This window comes from Malus sylvestris, chromosome 1 (assembly GCF_916048215.2).
Source record: "Malus sylvestris chromosome 1, drMalSylv7.2, whole genome shotgun sequence".
NCBI lineage: Eukaryota > Viridiplantae > Streptophyta > Magnoliopsida > Rosales > Rosaceae > Malus > Malus sylvestris.
In genome coordinates, this window is record NC_062260.1 from 24,249,898 (window position 1) to 24,269,838 (window position 19,941).

At 38.6% G+C, this 19,941-nt stretch overlaps 5 protein-coding genes across 6 annotated transcripts; all 5 read left to right on the plus strand.

Annotated features, from left to right (window-relative positions):
- The first annotated feature begins 274 nt into the window (after positions 1 to 274).
- LOC126587712 (WEB family protein At2g40480-like) lies at positions 275 to 2,836 on the plus strand. The gene is made up of 2 exons (XM_050252818.1): positions 275 to 560; positions 1,056 to 2,836. The coding sequence occupies exons 1-2, from the start codon at positions 306 to 308 to the stop codon at positions 2,568 to 2,570; spliced, it is 1,770 nt and encodes a 589-aa protein (XP_050108775.1). The 5' UTR covers positions 275 to 305; the 3' UTR covers positions 2,571 to 2,836.
- A 3,309-nt stretch (positions 2,837 to 6,145) lies between these two features.
- Positions 6,146 to 8,609, plus strand: LOC126588486 (high mobility group B protein 7-like). 2 transcript variants are annotated; one of them, XM_050253616.1, is made up of 7 exons: positions 6,146 to 6,261; positions 6,367 to 6,522; positions 7,087 to 7,174; positions 7,273 to 7,359; positions 7,601 to 7,657; positions 7,773 to 7,879; positions 8,083 to 8,609. In XM_050253616.1, exons 1-7 carry the CDS (start codon positions 6,188 to 6,190, stop codon positions 8,108 to 8,110), a joined length of 597 nt encoding a protein of 198 aa, XP_050109573.1. In that variant the 5' UTR covers positions 6,146 to 6,187; the 3' UTR covers positions 8,111 to 8,609. The 2 variants fall into 2 exon arrangements, with proteins under 2 accessions (XP_050109573.1, XP_050109631.1); XM_050253674.1 differs by having other exon boundaries at positions 7,773 to 7,858.
- Positions 8,610 to 9,488: 879 nt separating this feature from the next.
- Positions 9,489 to 12,382, plus strand: LOC126622211 (5-amino-6-(5-phospho-D-ribitylamino)uracil phosphatase, chloroplastic-like). Its single transcript, XM_050290887.1, has 11 exons — positions 9,489 to 9,656; positions 9,725 to 9,844; positions 10,081 to 10,149; positions 10,272 to 10,376; positions 10,545 to 10,599; positions 10,746 to 10,819; positions 10,970 to 11,053; positions 11,143 to 11,283; positions 11,474 to 11,539; positions 11,764 to 11,873; positions 12,050 to 12,382. The coding sequence occupies exons 1-11, from the start codon at positions 9,552 to 9,554 to the stop codon at positions 12,216 to 12,218; spliced, it is 1,098 nt and encodes a 365-aa protein (XP_050146844.1). The 5' UTR covers positions 9,489 to 9,551; the 3' UTR covers positions 12,219 to 12,382.
- A 680-nt stretch (positions 12,383 to 13,062) lies between these two features.
- LOC126622217 (uroporphyrinogen decarboxylase) lies at positions 13,063 to 15,984 on the plus strand. Its single transcript, XM_050290899.1, has 6 exons — positions 13,063 to 13,296; positions 13,729 to 13,850; positions 13,953 to 14,063; positions 14,195 to 14,383; positions 14,804 to 14,929; positions 15,431 to 15,984. The coding sequence occupies exons 1-6, from the start codon at positions 13,182 to 13,184 to the stop codon at positions 15,944 to 15,946; spliced, it is 1,179 nt and encodes a 392-aa protein (XP_050146856.1). The 5' UTR covers positions 13,063 to 13,181; the 3' UTR covers positions 15,947 to 15,984.
- A 1,445-nt stretch (positions 15,985 to 17,429) lies between these two features.
- On the plus strand, positions 17,430 to 19,555 carry LOC126626592 (CBL-interacting protein kinase 2-like). Its single transcript, XM_050295988.1, has 2 exons — positions 17,430 to 17,548; positions 17,722 to 19,555. The coding sequence occupies exon 2, from the start codon at positions 18,041 to 18,043 to the stop codon at positions 19,388 to 19,390; it is 1,350 nt and encodes a 449-aa protein (XP_050151945.1). The 5' UTR covers positions 17,430 to 17,548; positions 17,722 to 18,040; the 3' UTR covers positions 19,391 to 19,555.
- The last annotated feature ends 386 nt before the right edge of the window (positions 19,556 to 19,941 follow it).

The window sequence follows — 19,941 nt, forward strand, 5'->3', positions numbered from 1 at the left end:
AATCATGCACATAATCTACTCAATAAATAATCATAATAATTTAATATTAAATTTGATACTCATAGAAAGTCAAACTTAAAACTTGTTAGAAACAACATTTGTCCAAAAACAATCACTGATTTTCCCTCCAATAATCTCTCGTTCGCCACGCCGTTAATAATCACCCCCATCGCTTAAACCCCACTCACACTGAAAACCAAAAAGAATGTTTTGTTTGTCCATCATGGGCTTGTCCCAAATCTCCTCTTTAAAGCCTTCGTCTTGCTGCGGAGAACTGCGCTTCAACAATTTCGGAGCTTTCTGCAATGGCTGCCGAAGCGGTTCCGGGTACACCCGGCATAAAAGAAATGAGGTCAGAAGCCGGGACGGAGTTCCGTTTTAGCAATGGTTCGGGTCATGGACATAGAGCTCCCGGGTCCCCCTGTCCGCCGGGGATAAGGAGGGTGAGTTTAAGAGCTGAGATTGATACGTCCCCGCCTTTCGGGTCGGTCGAGGAGGCTGTTACCCGTTTTGGCGGGAAGGGGTCTTGGTTACCATTCTACAAGCTCGGAGAAAACTATGTAAGTCTAGCTTCTTATCTTTCTATATTTAAATTTTGATTACATTGGGAATTTTAGCTTGACAAATTTGTGTAACATATGTTAGAAAAATAAAACAATTTCGAAGATTTTGTGCTATGAGATGTAGAAATTCTCGGTGCAAGACGTTGTTCTTTATAAAGAACATATTTTGTATTTGATAATTTTGGTATTTGTATAATAACGTACACAATGTATGTTGATGCATTTTGTAGTGACATGTAGTTTATCGAAACTGTTGCGATACTATACTAATTGTTCATCATTTAATGTTAGTAAAGAATGAACGTCTTTGTCCATACATCATGTCCAGAGAATAACTAATGAGATCTATATACGCATTTCTTCATGTCCTGCTGAATTGTGGTATTTCCACTTCTAGATCATGCTTGCTTCTTGAATTATTCAGTCGTTCAAAAGTCTTTCGGGTGTTCAGTTTGTTTTGATTCAGATTTGATATAACATTGTGATAAGCAGAATGGGGTTGAAGAGTTTGACCTAAAGAAAGTGGAGGAGCAGGCAGCAGAGCTGGAGAAGGATTTGATTGTGAAAGAACTGGAGACACTTGATGTCCTGGAGGAACTGTCAACAACGAAAAGGATCGTGGAAGAGCTAAAGCGCCAGCTGCAGAAAGAGGCGTTGAAATGCTTGACAGTCTTGCCCCCGGATTTCCATTGTGAAGAACACATTTCATCATCCCCTGCCATCAAAGAAATGGACAAGGAAAGTTATAGGACTCCGGGAAATAACCATGAACACATGATGGGAAATTCGAGTCCCTACCCGAATTCTCCTGATCTGATCTTGATGGAGTTGAAGCAAGCAAAATTGAACCTTGGTAAAACAATCAGCGATCTTGGGGTAATTCAGTCTTCTGTCGAATGTTTAAATAAGAAGATGCGAAGCGAGAAAGTGTTACTTGAAAAGACCCAGGAGAGGCTGACTTTGCAGTTTGCAGGGGTGTCGTCGCTGGAGGAGGATATGAACAACATTGAAGTGAAGGAACAAATAGGTGATGATGCAGAAACAGATACTAAGAGCGGCTTTGACAATTCAGCATTTGTTTCAAGGGAGCATATGCAGTTTAGGAATATACCGGAAACTGTGAACTTTGAAGCATCCGGGGCAATGTCTAGGAATGAGCATGCCACGAACATTATGAAGACTGCTGAAATGAGGTGGATTGCAGCTAAAAAGATGGAAGAAGCGGCAAGGGCAGCAGAGGCCGTTGCTCTTGCTGAAATCAAGGCTTTAACAAGTGGTGGGAGCTCGTCAGGATACGTCCTTCCAGAGCCCGAGAAAATGAGTTTTAGTTCTCAGATGAAATATCCTCTAAACTCGAAAGCTCAGGAAGCTAAGGGCTTGTTCAAGAAGAAGCTAGTGGATGCCATGCGCCAAATTGATGAAGCTCATACTTCTAAACTGGCTATATTGAGGAAGCTGAAAGAAGCAACAGAAGAGGTTAAACACAGTAAGCAATTCTTGGAGGAGGCTCTGAACAAAGTAGAACTTGCGAATCGAAAGCAACTCGCTGCTGAAGAGGCTCTTCAGAGTTGGGGAACCGAGCATGATCTGAAGGGACAAGCAGCAGCTTATAACATTCGCGACCTAAACAATTTCCAATCACCAGATTATAGCCTGAACTCTCAGATGAACGGGATGAACAAGTCAGCCCTACTAAATGATGGTCCGAAGCCAGTTTTAAGGTCAACATGTTCAATGCGAGATGTACTTAGCAGGAAGCAAGTTCTCCCCGAAGATGTTGTGGCAACAAAGGAAATCGATCACGGCCAGACTGAAACGCACAGAGGAGCTTTGATTGAAATGCTTCATGCTCTAAGGAAGGATGTAACATTTCCTTCGAAAGTCGAGAAGGATGGAAATGATCAGAAGCCGGTTTTAGCACATAGGAAGAAATTCGGGTTCATCCAGATTTCCCTTCCCTTGTCGAAGCCGAGTAAGAAAAAGATGCAAACTTCGAATGCAGTGTGACAACATTAGATTGATCAACAGTTTCTGTTCAGTTCTTTTGCTCTTTGAGTTATGGTTTTGCTTATGTCAATGTCTTGGAGGTGTTGTTTTATTGTTTGGCAGTCTGTATAGGTGATCTACTAATCTGTATCATGCATTGAGGCTGGATATTTGTTTTACTTTGTTTAATGCATTGGAGTGTAGTTTTTTACTAAAATATTTTGCACGTGTAATTATAGACATTTCTTCCGACCCTTGTGAAGCAGGAAGCTTTGTTGCCTTGGGAATGTGCTTTTAGGTCATACTTAAATTCACATGGACTATTGCTATAAATTCATCATTAGTTAGAGTAGTTCCACCGGGGAACTGATAGGCCAGCACCCATCTAAAAAAACCAACCCGACACCTAGGCTATCCACTCCAGCCCAGTGTTTTGACTGGCACCCAGTCCAAACTGGTCTTCAGGCCAGCCCAAAATCGACAGAGGCGTGGGCCGGCCCGTATGATGCCATGCTGACATTAGCGTGGCTTCGGAGGCAAGGGTGGAGCCATAACCGAAGGCATGAGCTGCTAGAATCTCTCCTATGGCGTCGTCGTTGTCATCATCCCTGTCCTCGATCTTGAACCAGCCGCATTGCGTTCTGCATCTCAAGCTCTAGAGCCCGTGCCGCTTCATTATGAGGTTCCTCAATTGGGGATCGAAGAAGTCCAGTTTCCAATGCTACCACCACCGCTAGAAGCTGCTGCCTCAGCTGTAAAAGAGGAGTCTTGGGCGCTGTATCTCTAGAAACTTCTCGAATTCCAACACCAATACTTCTCTCTCCAACCAGTCTGGTAGCCCCAGCCTCAGCCACTTTGTCGCTCAAGCTGCTCTCGCCGGTGCTGAAGCCCAGCCTCAGTGAGTCCACAATTCACACCCACACACAATGTCTTTCAATGTTTTTGTTAATTTTTTAGGAATTTATGCAATGATTCGAATTGGGTTGTCTTAGAGAGGCTTAAAGTAATGATCTTTGATGTACAATCTGCGAAGAGGATGGTGGCGTTGATGATGATGAAGGTGGTGTCGGTAAGGGAAGAGAAGGGTCGTTTCATCTCATAGAAAGGAATGGGGATTGACGGCATGGGTGCTCTGGTCTGCTTCATTGGAGGAGCATTTTTTGGGAGTTCAGAAACTGTAAAGTTAGAAATTAAAAATCAAATTATTAAATTTTATTATTTTATAATAAAAATTAATAAAATTTTAATAAAATTAACTAGGCTATTTAGTTTTATCCTTATTGTACATGTCATTAATAATCAAAGACGACACATCCACTATATAAGGATAAAATATGATGACACATTCTTCACAAGTTTCTCATTTGTGACGCAACACGAGTGTATAGGGATGCAAACGTATATCCTCGAAGAGCCAAGCTTTTTGGAATCCACCATAGTTTAAATAAAACCCAAAGATTGTTTGATTAATTCCGAATTGATACATTATGTTGTACCATATTAATATTATATTGGGAGTCAAATGGCTTAAATAAGCTTAATCACCCTGGGAAAACCATGAAGTCTTAGGGAATTGAAAACGAATCAAACGTAAAATGAAAAGTCCAATTTTCATTACAAACTTTAAATACTGTTTTGGAAGTTGAAACGATCTCAGATAGCTAAAATTTACCATACATCACAACATAGTTGTGTGTTTGAACAGGGACTACGCGCTCTTTTCGAAAAGGTATCATGGGCCATAAACGGAGCTTGAACGCAAAATCTGTAAACTTCTGTTACGTCCTTTTGTCTTCCTTTAGTCTAATTTGTCTTCAATTCATTCAACCATTTGTTGTACATCAATTTTGCAAGTGAAAAAACAAGTTGCTATTGTCACTTCGGACATGATCCAAGTCCAAAATTTTCAAAACGCCAATAACAAATTCATAAAAGTTTCAATTTCTTTAAAGGGTAAATTACACAAAATTACTTCAATTATGGGTCGAACCACAATCTCATACCTCATGTTTTAAAAGTTATAATGTCATACCTCATCTTACAAATTAGTTTCAATGTCAAACCTCCATTAGTTTTTCTTTCAATTTTTTCTGTTTACCAACCCATCACCCTCACATATTTTGACGCCGGGAAGGCGTTCGAACATCCATCATCAACCTCCTTCCCCTTTCCGTCCATCCCCCACCCCTTCACCAGAAAGGTGTTCAAACAAATGTGAAGGTAGAAGAACCCGAAGTTCGAATCAGAAGAGAGGAAAGAATTGAGTTTCAATCACCACATCCACATACACCATCGACCAGAAAACCACCATCGCCAGCCGACCTGTCACATCCCAACCCGGGGTCCACCACATCTCGGGCTTGCCTCCGCCGTAGCACGATATTGTCCGCTTTGGGCCCCTACCACGCCCTCTCGGTTTTGTTTCTGAGAATTCACACAAGAACTTCCCAGTGGATCACCCATCCTGGGATTGCTCTCAAGCGATCTCGCTTAACTTCGGAGTTCCTATGGAACCCGAAGCCAGTGAGTACCCAAAATGCCTCGTGTTATAGGAGATGGACATGTATATATAAGGCATATATGATTCACTCCATTGGACGATGTGGGATCTAACACGACCCTACCAGATCTCGAAATCCTTATCTTCGTCGAGTTCTTGATATACTCCGACAACGTCACAAAGAGTAGTAATTTTGAATCTAAGATGAACTCTAATCTGATTGAGTTGTAAATTTAAATTTATATTCTTTGATTCATTATTTGAAGATTTTCTAGATTTTAATGGTTTTCATGTGGTGGGTCAAGTGGAGTTTGTTGTAAAATGTTAGTTTGCTTTGTTTTTCTGAATTTTTTGGTGGTGAGTTGGGGAAGATTATTATTGTTGATCTGCGTTTAAGTTTGCAGGTCACGTTCATGTTGATTTGGGTGGTGGAGGGAGGGGACGGGAGGAAGGGAAAAGAGGACGTGGGTCCCACACTCTTTTACAAAAATATTTAAATGATTTTGTTTTTAAATTTTTAAATTTAATTATTTTTTTAATCCAATTGGATTAGGTAACGATGTTAGCTTCAAGCCACCTCAACATTTAACAGAAAAATTGACATAAAAACTAACGGAAGTCTGACATTAAAATAAATTTGTAAGATAAGATATAACATTATAATTTTTAAAATATAAGATATAAGATTATAGTTCCACTCATAATTAAAGTAATTTTGTGTAAATGACCTTTCTTTAAATTATGAAGGGAATTACGCTTTAGATTGTCACCTGTCATTAAAAATCATTGTGCGCCATGCTGTCATTTCCACTTTTGCGTGCATTCTAATGTTACAGCGGGAAAAGTGCTTTACCCTTTTAAATTTTACAGCAACCCAGCCCGCCAAAAATCCGCGCGCAAGTTAGCAATCCACATAGAACCACACTACCGTGCGCCCTAGGGACCAGACCACGTCGGCATAGTGGGGAAAAATTACGTGGATTGGCCCGCAAAATGCATAATCATGTGCGCACTTAACAACCGGCGCATCTTAGCTAGTTACACCCGTCCTTTGGTCTTCCACTAATTTACGCGAGTCCTATAAATTAGCTGCAAATTTTACGTTAAAAAAGTTGCAGAGTTGAAGAGCGGTCCTTCAATGGCGAATCCGAGGACCCGGAAGAGGGTTCGTCCAATCCCTCGAGCTCCCGACGGAAGTGCCTTTCAAAAGTGGTGTGCCATAAAATGCAATTTTTTTTTGCGTTTAATTAAATTTTGAAATTTTTTTCATAATTTAATTTGGATAATGTTTTGGGATTTTGATCATTACGTTTGTAGCAATTCCTGTGGAGCTTCAGTGCCCATTGCTTTGGCTGGGATGCACGACTGTGAAATCAACGAGAAGGTGAAGAGGTTTAAAGGCGTAAGCGTGGATGTTAAGAAGCAGAGCATTTGGGAGCAGCTCGTAGTCATTGCCCCTTTTCATTTCTTCATGTGAGTTTTTATTTTCATTTTTTTATGAAGTTGTTTAATTTCTTGATTCTGTTATTTATTCTGTCTCGGTTGATTTAGGGGTTGTTTGGAAGTGTTTTTAGTATAATTAAAAGTGGGTTTAGACAAATAAAAGTACTTATGGCAATGCTTTAAAGCAAGGTTAAAGGTATGTGATTGTTTTTGTTTATACTCTTTTGCTAGAAGTAATTTCATGTTGAAATTGGTGTCAAAATATTACGAGTGCTTCTTGACAAAGCACTTGAGTGTGTTTCGTGCTTTCTGAAAGTTGGATGTTTTTTCAGGAATTGCTTATGGTCTAGTAGCACTTTTAAATTTTCTGCCAAATGTAGCCATAAGCATTTTTGGTTGTTATATAGGACCTTTAGCACTTGCTGTGAAAAGCGCCTAGCAAGTGCTGTTTTAGGAAGCAATTTCAATTGCTTCTCTAGACACCGCTTGAACTTTTATTGAAATTGTTAATGTACTTCTATTAAATAAGTGCTTCTAGTAACAGTGCTTATGGACATAAGTGCTTTCTAAATCCTAATTTTATGAGTTTGTCAGGAAAGAATTTACCAAGACGAGCAAGGCTGAAAATTGGGTTGCCATTAATAGAGAAGGGTTCGAGGCATGGAAGAACATGTCCGAGAAGGTAAAGATCGGATCTTTAATCTTTATGAGCCATACCCAGTTGTTATGCTATGAACTTAATGTGTTTTACCATGTACATTCGGAATTTTGTTTTGTTAGGAGAGGCAACCGTATGTTGCAGAAGCTGAAAAGATTGACAAGGCTTACCAGAAAGCTTTGCTTGAAGAAGAAAATGATAAACTTGGGGTAAATCAATGTTAAATACGTATATGCCTGGTTTTTGTGTTTTGAATTCATTGATATGAAGTTTCCAACTGTTTGTGTGGAAATCGAAACCAATGGCAGTGCGTGATTGGTTCACACAATGCTACGCGAGGAAATGAAATCAATAACAATGCGTGATTGGTTTGAGATATTGCCACAATGACATTCCCGTTTTATGCGTTTGCATATCTACCTTCACTGAATGAGTAGTTTCATCTTGCAGGTAGATGATGAGGCAGATTCAGCCGCGGCCGCCGGGAACAATGGGAATGCTGGTGAGGTATGTTTGCTTCTTCAAGGCTCAGAATAAAATTGTGGTTTACTCGGTACTGGTTGGTTCGGTTAAACTTTAATCACCATCTATCTAGTTCTGATTGTTTATGGATGGGACACAGTTTTATGAAGACTACGAGAATTCTGACGGCTCTGATGTATTTTGGGATCACTCTGCTACGACTGGGTCTTGGCACACCTACCATGGGTCTCTCTCTATGTCCAAAATGTGTGTTTACGTTTGGAATTGGATAATAGTGATTTTCACACTTCGAGTTCTCTTTTGACTTATTCAAACCAAATACTGGAGAAAAAGAGAATAGTATTGGAGGAGAAATTGAGTGCGAAAATCACTTACCAATTTTATTGTTCTCTTTTCGTATTCTGTATTGCCCCTGCTAATTTCCTATCCTTATTTGCCTCTTGAAACAGGCCTATGGTGCATGAGTGCACCTCATGAAACAGGAAAATGGTGCATGGTTTTTGAGTCCGCGGGTCTGTGGTCGCCAGTAGAGGTGGAAAATTAAACCATTGAGTTGTTAATGGGTATTTGTTAAGATTTGTTTCATTTGATAATCCTATAACATAAGGGTGAGACGGATAGTGATGATGATGGTGTAAAGTGAAAGAAAATTAAATGGGTTTTAATTGGTATCTATTAACAACTTAATAGATTGATTTGACACCTTTAGTCTCGAGGACAACAAACTCTGGGCCGGTTTTTGAGGACTCTAAAGCTAAGAAATTATGTTTTTTAGCTGATCATTTTTTGGGGTAACAAAAGCATCTGGCTATTGTATAGTACCAAAAGGGTAGTTATTTTCCAATGTAAAGTTGAAAAAGTTTTACTTTATGATGTGAAATACTTGAGACCTAGGCATTTTGTGTATATATTATGGTTTAAAGAATGTTTACATTATCGTATTTACGCCTTCATTTGCTATATAATTTATGTAATATGTTGTGTTTTCTCTTTTTTTTTCTTCAACGTCGAGAGAAATAGAGACTGATATGGTATAGGTAATTTATTTTCCTTGGTGCAAAAAAAATCTTCAATTCAAGGGTTGGATTAGTTTACAATCTTTTTAGATGGAAGGGGTTTAGAAGCATGCTTTACCAAGATTCAACCTACTTCCATTCCCAACAAGCCTTGTTCTATTCTCCCACGCTATATGGTAAATATTTAACATTTCATTTTAAAATCACGCACGTAAAATTCCATTTTAATTTAATTTTTTTAACTATATTAAACTATTTTAATCTACCAAACGAAGTTTCGTAAGCAGAGGTAGTATAATTTTGATGTACTAAAAATATTGATATACTAAAAAATTGCCTATTGTATGGTTTAGCCAAATTCTATTTCATTTTAGTATAAAAATATTGATGTACTAAAAAAATAAAATTTTGGAAAAATGAGTATAAAAGAGAAGAAAATAGAAGAAAGAAAAATTAAAATGTCGTTAGAGATATTCTCTTTTGAACAGAGCTTGACGGCTGAAAAATCAGCAGCAGCTCATGCTGTAGTAAATCACAGGTGAACACGTGTCTAAATAATTGATTTTATAATCACAACTTGAACACGTGACCACTAGTGATTCCCTAGCAGCAAGGGCTGCTGTTGATTTTTTTTCAACAGTCAAGCTCCGTTCCTATGGAAAAATCAAAAATTAAATATTGGTTTTTCTGAAATCACGTGATTCCCACGGAAAGAAGCAACTTATGGTCACGTGGACTCCATATCAATCTCACACCGACCCTCCCAACAACAAAAATGATTTGTCATAATTATGCCCAAAATACAAGATAATTATATTAAATTAAATTAAAAATACTAAAATAAACAATAAAATTTGTAAGTACAGCAAAAGCTTGTACAAACGTCTCTGTATTCGTCTCTGATGGACTATGCCTGCAGCAGTTTCAGAAGCTCGTCTCTGCTCCTTCCATGGCGATCCCCGTCTCCTCACCTGCACACTTCCTTCGCTTGCAAGCTCAAATTTATGGTAAGCCCTTCTCTTTCTCTCGTAATTTTTTGCTGTATTTTTTGTTGTTAATTGCTTCAATTTCACAGAAACTGAAGCGTTTGGACATGGCGAAGCATCAAAGAGTGGTCAGGAGTTCTTGTGGGTTCAACGAAAATGGCTCCGTCAACGGGTTTCCGGTCATACCCAACAAGCTTTTCATGCAGGAGGTAATGATTTCTCATGCCCCTTTTCATATTTTCTTTATTTGTTGGGGTTTTTTGTGTTTTATGTGGGTTATAAAGCTTGAAAATTTTCGGTTTTGAATTGCAGTTTTGCTTGAATTTTCAATTTTTATGTTATTTGGAAACCAGAGCTTCTGGGTTTTGATTATTTTCCATTTTTAACAAATTTTTGGGTGGTAATTTTGATGAATTTATGTTTGTCCTCTTTTCGGTGTTTTTAGGCGATTGGAGCTGAATATGGAGAAGGTTTTGAAACTTTTAGACCAGATGGACCTCTTAAGGTTGATGTGGTAAGTAATTTATGGAGCTATATGTAAAGTACTCAAATTGTTTTTTGTGTTCTGTGAAATTTAATTTACTTGTTATACTTTCTGCTGCTAGACTTACTATTGTTAATTCTTATTCCGAGTAGGATTTTTTGAACGACAGACTGCAAGAAGGTTTTCTTAAACGAATACGATATGCCATGAAACCAGATGAAGCTTATGGTCTAATATTCTCTTTTGACAATGTCGTGGTAAGTTTCTATAACCCTCATTAGTTATACGTTTCAGGTTCTGATGTCTGGAAATGAAAATGTAATGAAGTGTGGAAAATCATATTTATGACATCTTACGGATCAAGAAAAAGCTTTAAATGTGCAATTATTGAAAAGTGATCTGATTGCGTAAAATATGTGTTTCAGGCTGATACTCGAACTTTGAAATTAAATTCTTGGAAGCAGCTTGCCTCGGAAGAGGGTACATCTCCATTTCTTCTCTTAAATAGCCCATTGCATGGCTTTCGATTGATTCTCAATATTGGATCATATGTTGAACTGGTATATGCTGATTCGTGTGCTTCTAAAACCTTTTTTTCGTTCCCTAAAATTTTGACTCTTGGTCAGGAAAGGAAATTCCCGAAGATGCAGCTTTGCAAAGACGGATGCTTTATGCAGGTGCTGATCATGTGTTGCATAAGGTTTGGGATTAGTGTACATTTCAGGAATTTTTGTTTGATTGTATTTATCTATTTCTACTCTAATAAAAATTACGATTATTTCCGATGAAATTTGAACCATCAATTCTTGACACTTATATGAATAACTCACAAGTTTCCAAAAACGTTCAGCTTTTACTCTGGGACAAAGCAGACGGAGAACTGGATAGGTTGGCTTTAAAGTTTTCACAATTATACTGTGATAATCTTCTCAGGGTGAGTGCTAAGCCACTTGTAACTTATTTGAGGGGGTTTAGTTTGTCTCATGGATGCAACAATCTTACTCGCCTTTTCTTGTTTTTCAGCTTAGTGAACCCGTGGAGGGGCTCAAAGAGTGGTTAGATGCTGTATCCACAGCTCGTATCCCTTGTGCTGTAGTTTCAAGTCTTGATAGGAGAAACATGACAGAAGCCCTAGAACGAATGGGTCTCAAGAAGTATTTTCAGGTTGGTGTGCTTTTGACTTACACTAATGTTTCTTTGAAATTTACCGTTGGGTTGAATGCTTTCATAATCATAGACCATCACACCTTTCGTTTGTTGTTTTTCATTGAGATGTAAATGATAAACTCAGAATCATTCATGTGTTTTTGTTGATTCAACTTATATCAACGATTTCCTCTTTGTGCGGATACAGGCAATTGTGACAGAGGAAGATGGAATGGATTCGATAGCTCATAGGTTTCTTTCAGCAGCCGTGAAGGTATTGTATGCAACTTGCTATTATTAATTTACAATTATGGATTGCAATTCTCACTCTTGAATTGGAAGGTTGGATCATCACTTAAGGCAAGCTTGCACGTCTGGAGTCGTTCTGTCTGTATTTATATGTTCAAATGTTATCGTGTAGGATAAAAAAATTGTGTAATCAATTTATTCTCTGGTATCATTCTCTGACTCTGACCAAATGCATTCTACTCCTTGCAGCTGGATCGGAAGCCATCCAAGTGCGTTGTGTTCGAGGATGAACCTAGGGGTATAACCGCTGCTCACAACTGTACAATGATGGCTGTGGCACTGATTGGCGCCCACCCTGCGTATGCATTCTCATCCTCTTCTCCCTTGATAGCGCTGTTTATCCTTCTGATATAAAAGTTTTATCAAATAACTCGTGCATCTAATGTGCATATATGTTAAGTACACCTTTATCTACGTTCAAAGGCATGGCACTGTATACTCTGAGATTGATTGAGATCGACGGTGGCACATGCAGGTATGACCTGGTGCAGGCTGATCTTGCAGTTGCTAGCTTTAACGAACTTTCCGTGATCAATCTTAGAAGACTATTTGCGAACAAGGGTTCTACATTCATGGACTTGCAGAAGCAGGTTATAGAGAAATCTCCACCGAAGAGGAAGCTTACTGTAGATACTATTTTCTGATTCATTTTTTCCCTTTTGTAATTCATCCTCTCTACCTCTCACCCGCTTGTAATCTAGAAGCCGATCATCTTGTTTTCCTTGGTTTGTAATTGATCTCATAAGTTTGTTTGTGTTCTTGATATACGAACTTCTTACAGTGAAAAATCAAAGAAACTCTGATCAAAGTCCCATTGTTCAAGTAGATGTTGGTTAGACCAATTGGCCATAGCAGTATGCTCGCAGCTTTGTATCCAAGTTTGAATCTTATAGATTAGATAAATCAAATCTCCAATAAAAGATGCAATTTCTAGCATAAGAGCAAACTACATGTGGTTCCCATTAAACATTGATTTGTGCCCTTGACTAATTCTATACGTAGGAGATTCCAAGTTCGATTCTCATTTTTTAATATCGGAAATGGTTTCAAGTTTTATTTGCTTTCTCCTACATATCAAAAGAAGGAGAAACAATGAAAAAAAACTTACATAGAGCATGTAAGCGGAACCGAGACATTCCGGTCTAATTATTAATGTTATATGTTAATCTTACTCCATGTTGCATTGTATTATTGGATCGGAATGCTAGTGTGTAGATATACTTGGTATCCGTAAGTTGTTCTAGAAAACAACCGTGTCTGTTGCTTGAGTTAATTGTCAATGGATAAGATTGGGGTCCCAGTCTCCCTTATCCTTTATCGAGCGTAGACAAACGGCATGTCGCAATACACATACGACAATCGTCGAAGATTTTTTAATTTCGTTACCGTTGACCGTTGAAGCACTCACCGCTGTATTGACCAAAAAAAAAAAAAAGCACTCACCGCTGTGAAATTTATTTATTTATTTTTTTTAACCGGTGTGAAATTTCCCCTTATCGTTATTGTCATCCACCTCTGACAGACTTCCTCTCCCTTCTTCTCCGCCTTCGCTGAGAGAGCTTCGGATTAGAGAGACTTCGGATTCAATTCCTCCTTCGCATCCGAACATGGCTTGCATTCACAGCTACGGCTCCATAGCTTCCATCTCTCTTCCCACCTCCCCTTCCTTCTCGCCAAGATCCAGATGCGCCTACAAGCCTCGCTTTCTCTGCGCCCTCGGAGGTATTTACAAAACGATGTCGTTGCTTAATTTGGAGCTTTCGACTATTGGATTCTGTGGGAAATGGTCTGATTGGTGTTGGGTGTTTTCTAATTTGGGGTCTTTATGTAATATACGGTGTCGTTTCTGTGCTTAATATGAACTTTGAAGCTTACCCCAACTAGGTTATGTGGGATATGGTGTAATTGATGTTGGGTTTGCTCCAATTTGGGATCTTTGTTTAATACTTAATCGTGTACTTAATATGCTTGCTAATCAAGTTTGATAGTGCCCACGTGCTTGTTTTGAAGCTACTCCAGCTGGGTTTTGTGGGATATTGTCAAATTGATGTTGAGTGTGTTCAAATTTGCGTTCTTTATTTAGCACAAATTCTGCTTAATTATTTGCTAATAAGTTTGATAATGCCCAATGTCTGATTGTGTGGTTCATTTCAGGGAGTGTGGTAGAACCCCAAGTTGCCTCCGTTGCCGAGCCGCTTTTGCTCAATGCAGTTCGCGGGGACGATGTTGAGAGACCCCCAGTTTGGCTCATGAGGCAAGCAGGGAGGTACATGAAGGCAGGTTTATGCATATATCGATTACCATCTCATTCGCTCTGAATTAGTTCTGGTTTAGTGTAAATTGGCCTACTAACTTATTTAAGCATTTTGATATGACAGAGTTACCAAACTCTCTGCGAGAGGTACCCTTCGTTTCGAGAAAGATCCGAAAATGTTGACCTCATTGTCGAAATTTCGCTACAGCCCTGGAAGGTCTTCAAGCCTGATGGTGTAAGATGTCACTCTGGGATTCAGTGTTGGTGGTTTTCCAGTTTAGCCACTTACCTGTTATAATCTTGTTATCCCTTCCGTTGGGTTGCTCGTTTCCTTTTTCTCACAAGTCTCCCCATGTGTTGTGACAGGTCATTTTGTTCTCAGATATTCTAACTCCTCTTTCCGGGATGAATATACCATTTGACATTGTAAAAGGTAAGGGTCCTGTAATATTCGATCCTCTGTATACTGCTGATGATGTTGATCAAGTAAGAGAGTTTGTTCCACAAGAATCAGTTCCATATGTTGGGGAAGCATTGACAATCTTGCGAAAAGAGGTCTAACATTTCTCTACTTATTCTGTTTCAACTTTGAATATCTTTTTCATTTCATCCTAAACTTGGAATAGTTGCATGTATAATTCGCTAAAAGTAGTACCTTGCCGCTATGGTGCCAATAATATTGCTATAAAAGGAAGCAAAAAGAGGAGAATATATCACATGAAATTTGGAAGCTAAGACCTGAATTACAAAAGTGTCAAGGGATTCATTCGAGTCCTTACGATATTATGTTAGTCTGCGGGGACCTCAGTAATATGACACTGCATACCATGGTTATGATTCCTAAATGCTATCAGCCACCTTTTGAAGCTTAATAGAGTTTGATATTGGATGTGATTTGAGAATGAATTCTCTGCTTGAGCCAGCATCATAACCTTTGGTATCCTCACTGATACGGTGATATCTTTACTTTTCCAGGTAGATAATAAGGCAGCAGTTCTAGGTTTTGTTGGGGCTCCTTTTACCCTAGCATCGTATGTAGTGGAAGGTGGTTCATCAAAGCATTTCTCAAAGATAAAGAGATTAGCCTTCTCTCAACCAAAGGTAACTCTAGTGCTGCCTATATCTGGTGTACGCAACTTTATGGGGTGTTAGTCGTAAATGCAACATTAAAAATGTGTTTCAGTGGTCTTTCATGGTGGTACAACATTGACTGGGGCTTATTGTATCGAGGGTTATCAGTGGTTGCAGCATTTTCTGTTTGGGTTGCTTTTTGTTGTGTGACTGGAGGTCTGAAATTAGATGCAAGTTGTTCCCCTATTTATTTTTCAATCTTGCCTTCTAACTTGTTAATATCATGGTTACATACATTGAGAGTGCCAATAAGTATGGTCCTTTAGCAATTGGTTGCTAGCTCCTAGGCTATTCCCACCTTCGTTTCAAACCCATTTTGCGACTTATCATTAATATATTTGATGTTTTCTGGGAGTGTTACATTGTTAACAAAGTTGTGAATATCCTTCTTATCATTCTTGTTTGGTTTTTAACGTGGGACGCTTCCTGCTGGTATATGCCAATTTTGTTGACCTTTGGTTCTTTCCGCAGGTCCTCCATGCATTACTTCAGAAATTTACAACTTCAATGACAAAGTATATTCAATACCAAGCTGATAATGGAGCTCAAGCCGTTCAGATCTTTGACTCATGGGCCACAGAACTCAGCCCTGTGGATTTTGAGGAATTCAGTCTGCCATACTTGAAGCAAATCGTGGATGCTGTGAAAGAGACCCATCCAGATCTCCCCTTAATCCTTTACGCAAGTGGATCCGGGGGTTTGCTTGAGAGGCTAGCTTTGACCGGTGTTGATGTAGTCAGCTTGGACTGGACAGTTGACATGGCGGAAGGTAGAAGGCGACTGGGACCAAATATAGCAGTTCAAGGTAATGTGGATCCCGGTGTTCTTTTTGGTTCAAAAGAATTCATCACCAGCAGAATAAACGATACGGTGAGGAAAGCCGGTAGAGGAAAACATATTTTGAATCTTGGCCACGGCATTGTAGTAGGTACACCTGAGGAGAATGTTGCCCATTTCTTTGAGGTTGCTAAAGATATCAGATATTGAAAATACATTTAGCTTGAATTGATTTCCTCTTTAGTTGAGCTCTTTCCTTTGTAATTTTTGTTCCCATTTTAGTCCTTGTTAATTATTTGCTTAATTAATACGGCTCTTTGTTTCTTCAAAAAAAATAAAAATAAATAAATACTGCTCTTTGTAATTTGTTGAGGACTTGATGGGCGAACATGGAAAGTCGATTGCGATATTTTTCTTTCTGCAACTCCTTGAGCATGTTGCTCATTTTTTACCGAAAAGTCACAGGTTCGAGTCGTAAAAACAGTCTCTTTGCAAAGCAAGAGTAAAAATGTGTATGATAAACGTTCTCTCCACTCACCCCCCACCCACAAAACCCCCGCCCACTCCCCAACTGACCCTTGCAAAGCAGAAACCTTGTTGGCTTGGCTTGCCCTTTTTAACTCCTTGAGTAGGGCCCTCAATTAGTATTTGGTCCTAAATTATGGCTTTAATAATTAGTGTAGGAAAAATCATACATTGCATTTTCAACGCATATAGGCAAGCACTCATTTTCTGGGATTCTGGATGGAGAAGATATTTTCTTATTTCGTCTGTAAGCATGTGTTCACCAACCAACCTTGTCCCAGAAAATGATGAATTTGTTCGTACATCTATTGTACAGTAAAATTAGAATAATTAGCACCTGCTTAAATTGTTTGGTGTTTTACCAACCTTTCGCTTTTCCTTTTATTTGATTAATTGGGAGAGATTCAAACATCAGGCATCTTCAATATTGGAAAGAAAAGTATCACTAGACTAAAACCTAGTTGATTTTCGTTTTTCCTTCTTAGGCTCTTGTTTTTTTTGTTGGTTAGTTGGTATGTGCTTATTTTTGAAACTATTGGAATAACTAACGAGTCACTCTTTATACAACGGTAATGAAAAAGGTAAAATCAAACACAGTATCTCCAATATAGAGTAATAAATTACTGAGACTAGCATTGCAAAATTGTCAAAGTTTGATACCATGGGGGATGAGCATGCATGCCTGTTTCTTGCTAGCTAGGTTGGTCCACGAGAATATCAACAATTAATCTTAAACCTAATTAACCATAAACCTTGCAACCATCGAATCTTACCGTCACTAGTCACTAATCACTGATCACAACTCAACATCTAATCATTACAATTTATCACCTATGGCCCGCTTCCCATCAATCTACGACTCTTCGTAATCTTAACAATTCACAAACAAACTGGCCTAGAATAAAAAACTTGTAGATCTCAAATAAAAAATTTATATCTTGAGTGTTTAAGAGCGTATATTCATGCACATGATGTTCTATGTATTAAAATCTCACCTCTCTCGACTTGCCTTGTATAAAAAGAAATAACAACCCTTGCGCCTCGACTAAACTGTTACAATTTGGTTGGTGTGTCCAACTAAGGTACAGGGGCATGCTGACAAAGGTCGATTGACCTTCCTTAACAACTAAAATTCCAATTTAGTGGAAAATAATACAAACAGCCGTAACGTACATACATATATACAACTATACACACTGCTTTCTGTATCCCTATTTCTCCTCTTATTTTCTCTCTTTTCTCCTTCCAACGTTCAGATCTTCTGGACTCTGTGTTCTCCTAAAAAAGGTAATCCCTTTACTTTACCTTTCTTTTTTTCCTTTAATTTTCTTATTTTTCTTATTTTTCTCTTTGACTGCTTTAAATTTGTAAAAATTATGTGTGACCATATTCAAATATTAACGTTGTCACATGTTCTTTGAATCAGATAGATAACAGGTTTTTTTTTTGGAAATTTTTAGCAAGATACAGCAACTGAGGATGCAAAACAGATGTGTTTTTTCTTTCATTATTCAAGCCTCTGAAGTAGAACTCAATCTGGCCTGCTTCCCTTGCAATTTGTTCTCGATGAGGCTGGATCCTAAACACACTGTGAAGTTGAGATCAGGGTCGTACAAATGCAAATTGAAGCTGCAAAAAGAATTTCTCTCCCGTTGAAAGCGCCCGAAGGACTCCTGCCCTGTGAGTAAAATTCTCATAGTAGCATAATTTCTAGCAATAAATTTAGCGTTGCTGTTGTTGTTGTTGATGTGGATTACGTTTAGGGTTTAAGATTTTAAAATGGAAAATAAGGGCAAGATTTTGATGCAAAAATATGAGGTTGGGAGAATGTTAGGGCAAGGAAACTTTGCTAAAGTTTATCATGCAAGAAACCTCCAAACTGGCCATAGCGTGGCGATTAAGGTAATTAACAAAGAAAAGGTTCTGAAAGTTGGACTAATTGATCAAACAAAAAGAGAGATTTCTGTTATGAGACTCGTTAAGCACCCGAATATAGTGCAACTTTTTGAGGTCATGGCTACGAAAACCAAGATCTATTTTGTTTTAGAGTATGTCAAAGGCGGCGAGCTTTTCCACAAGGTGTCGAAAGGGAGGCTCAAGGAGGAAATGGCAAGGAAGTACTTTCAGCAGCTGATCAGCGCTGTGGATTTCTGCCACAGCAGAGGTGTTTACCACCGCGATTTGAAGCCCGAGAACTTGCTGCTGGACGAAAATGGAACGCTGAAGGTGTCGGATTTTGGGTTGAGTGCGCTTGCGGAATCCAAGAGGCAAGATGGTCTTTTGCACACAACTTGTGGAACTCCTGCTTATGTAGCTCCTGAAGTTGTGGGGAGAAAAGCATATGATGGGGCAAAAGCTGACATTTGGTCTTGTGGTGTGATTTTGTATGTGCTTTTGGCCGGTTATCTGCCGTTTCATGGAACAAATCTGATACAAATGTATAGGAAAATTGGAAGAGCAGATTACGAATGCCCTAAGTGGTTTTCGAATGAAGCGCGACGGCTACTCTCTAAAATCCTCAACCCTAACCCTAGTAAAAGGATTTTCATTTCAAACATAATGCAAAATCCCTGGTTTAGCAAAGGGTTCAACTCCAAACCAATTGCAACTATAACAGAAGTCGGAAGCCAGGGTTTTTCGGACGTTGATCAGATTACTGAGCTGGAAAAGCAGCAAGAGTTGGCTAGACCTAGACCTACATATTTAAATGCTTTTGATATCATCTCTCTTTCTGGTGGATTTGATTTGTCTGGCTTGTTTATGGGACAAGAACAAGATGTGAAAAAAGAAGTGAAGTTCACATCTGTGCAATCTGCCTCATCAATTGTATCCAAGCTGGAGAACATTGCTCATCATTTGAAGTTGAAAGTCAAGAAAGATGGAGGGTTACTGAAATTCGAGAAATCCGATAACGGAAGGAAGGGTGCATTGGCAATAGAGGCTGAGATTTTTGAGTTCACTTCATCTTTTCATTTAGTTGAGATGAAGAAATCCAAAGGCGACACATTGGAATTTAGGAAGGTGTTGGAAGATGATATAAGACCAGCTCTCAAGGATGTTGTGTGGGCATGGCACGGTGAGCAGAAACAAGAACAAGAACAAAAACAGCATATGCATTATTCTTCCTAAGTCTGCACATCTCATACTTGAATGATCTCAAGCTTTTCTAATTTAAACTATTGTTTGATGAATTTATTCTTGTAATTATTATAAAGTTATTGTTATATCAAGGCTCAATTGGTTTTGTAAGCTTGAAGTTACATGTGATTGCATATTATGAGTGAGGTTTTCCAATCTTTTGTTCCATTTGACCCCCAAGTTTCGTTGGGCTTAGACTTTTTGGGCTCATACCATAAATTGGACTTATGATGTTCGTTACAATATCCATTTTAGTAAGGGCAGATATTTGAACCAGAAAAAGATGAAACAGGGTCGAACCAAACCAGAAAAAATCAATGAGTAAACTTAATATAAGTCCAATTTTGTGAATCAGAATTGAGTTCAGTCCACTTTGTTATGGTCCACTCACTAATTATCCATATTCAAACCGAATCAAAATCGAACAAAATTAATTATTTTATTCATTTCAATTTTATATCAAGGTGAAGTATACTTAAACTAAACAGACCATGCATACCACTACATTCTATGCATTCATCTTCTGTCAATAAAGTGCATGT

Bases quoted from the DNA above. Each gene is read 5' to 3' on its own strand.
- LOC126587712 (XM_050252818.1), top strand. From the start codon at position 306: ATGGCTGCCGAAGCGGTTCCGGGTACACCCGGCATAAAAGAAATGAGG. The intron at 561-1,055 runs GTAAGTCTAGCT...TGTGATAAGCAG, and splicing joins ACAAGCTCGGAGAAAACTAT to AATGGGGTTGAAGAGTTTGA.
- LOC126588486 (XM_050253616.1), top strand. From the start codon at position 6,188: ATGGCGAATCCGAGGACCCGGAAGAGGGTTCGTCCAATCCCTCGAGCT. The intron at 6,523-7,086 runs GTGAGTTTTTAT...TGAGTTTGTCAG, and splicing joins GCCCCTTTTCATTTCTTCAT to GAAAGAATTTACCAAGACGA. The intron at 7,360-7,600 runs GTAAATCAATGT...TTCATCTTGCAG, and splicing joins AAGAAAATGATAAACTTGGG to GTAGATGATGAGGCAGATTC.
- LOC126622211 (XM_050290887.1), top strand. From the start codon at position 9,552: ATGGACTATGCCTGCAGCAGTTTCAGAAGCTCGTCTCTGCTCCTTCCA. The intron at 9,845-10,080 runs GTAATGATTTCT...CGGTGTTTTTAG, and splicing joins ACAAGCTTTTCATGCAGGAG to GCGATTGGAGCTGAATATGG. The intron at 10,150-10,271 runs GTAAGTAATTTA...TATTCCGAGTAG, and splicing joins GACCTCTTAAGGTTGATGTG to GATTTTTTGAACGACAGACT.
- LOC126622217 (XM_050290899.1), top strand. From the start codon at position 13,182: ATGGCTTGCATTCACAGCTACGGCTCCATAGCTTCCATCTCTCTTCCC. The intron at 13,851-13,952 runs GCAGGTTTATGC...TTGATATGACAG, and splicing joins AAGCAGGGAGGTACATGAAG to AGTTACCAAACTCTCTGCGA. The intron at 14,384-14,803 runs GTCTAACATTTC...TTACTTTTCCAG, and splicing joins TGACAATCTTGCGAAAAGAG to GTAGATAATAAGGCAGCAGT.
- LOC126626592 (XM_050295988.1), top strand. From the start codon at position 18,041: ATGGAAAATAAGGGCAAGATTTTGATGCAAAAATATGAGGTTGGGAGA.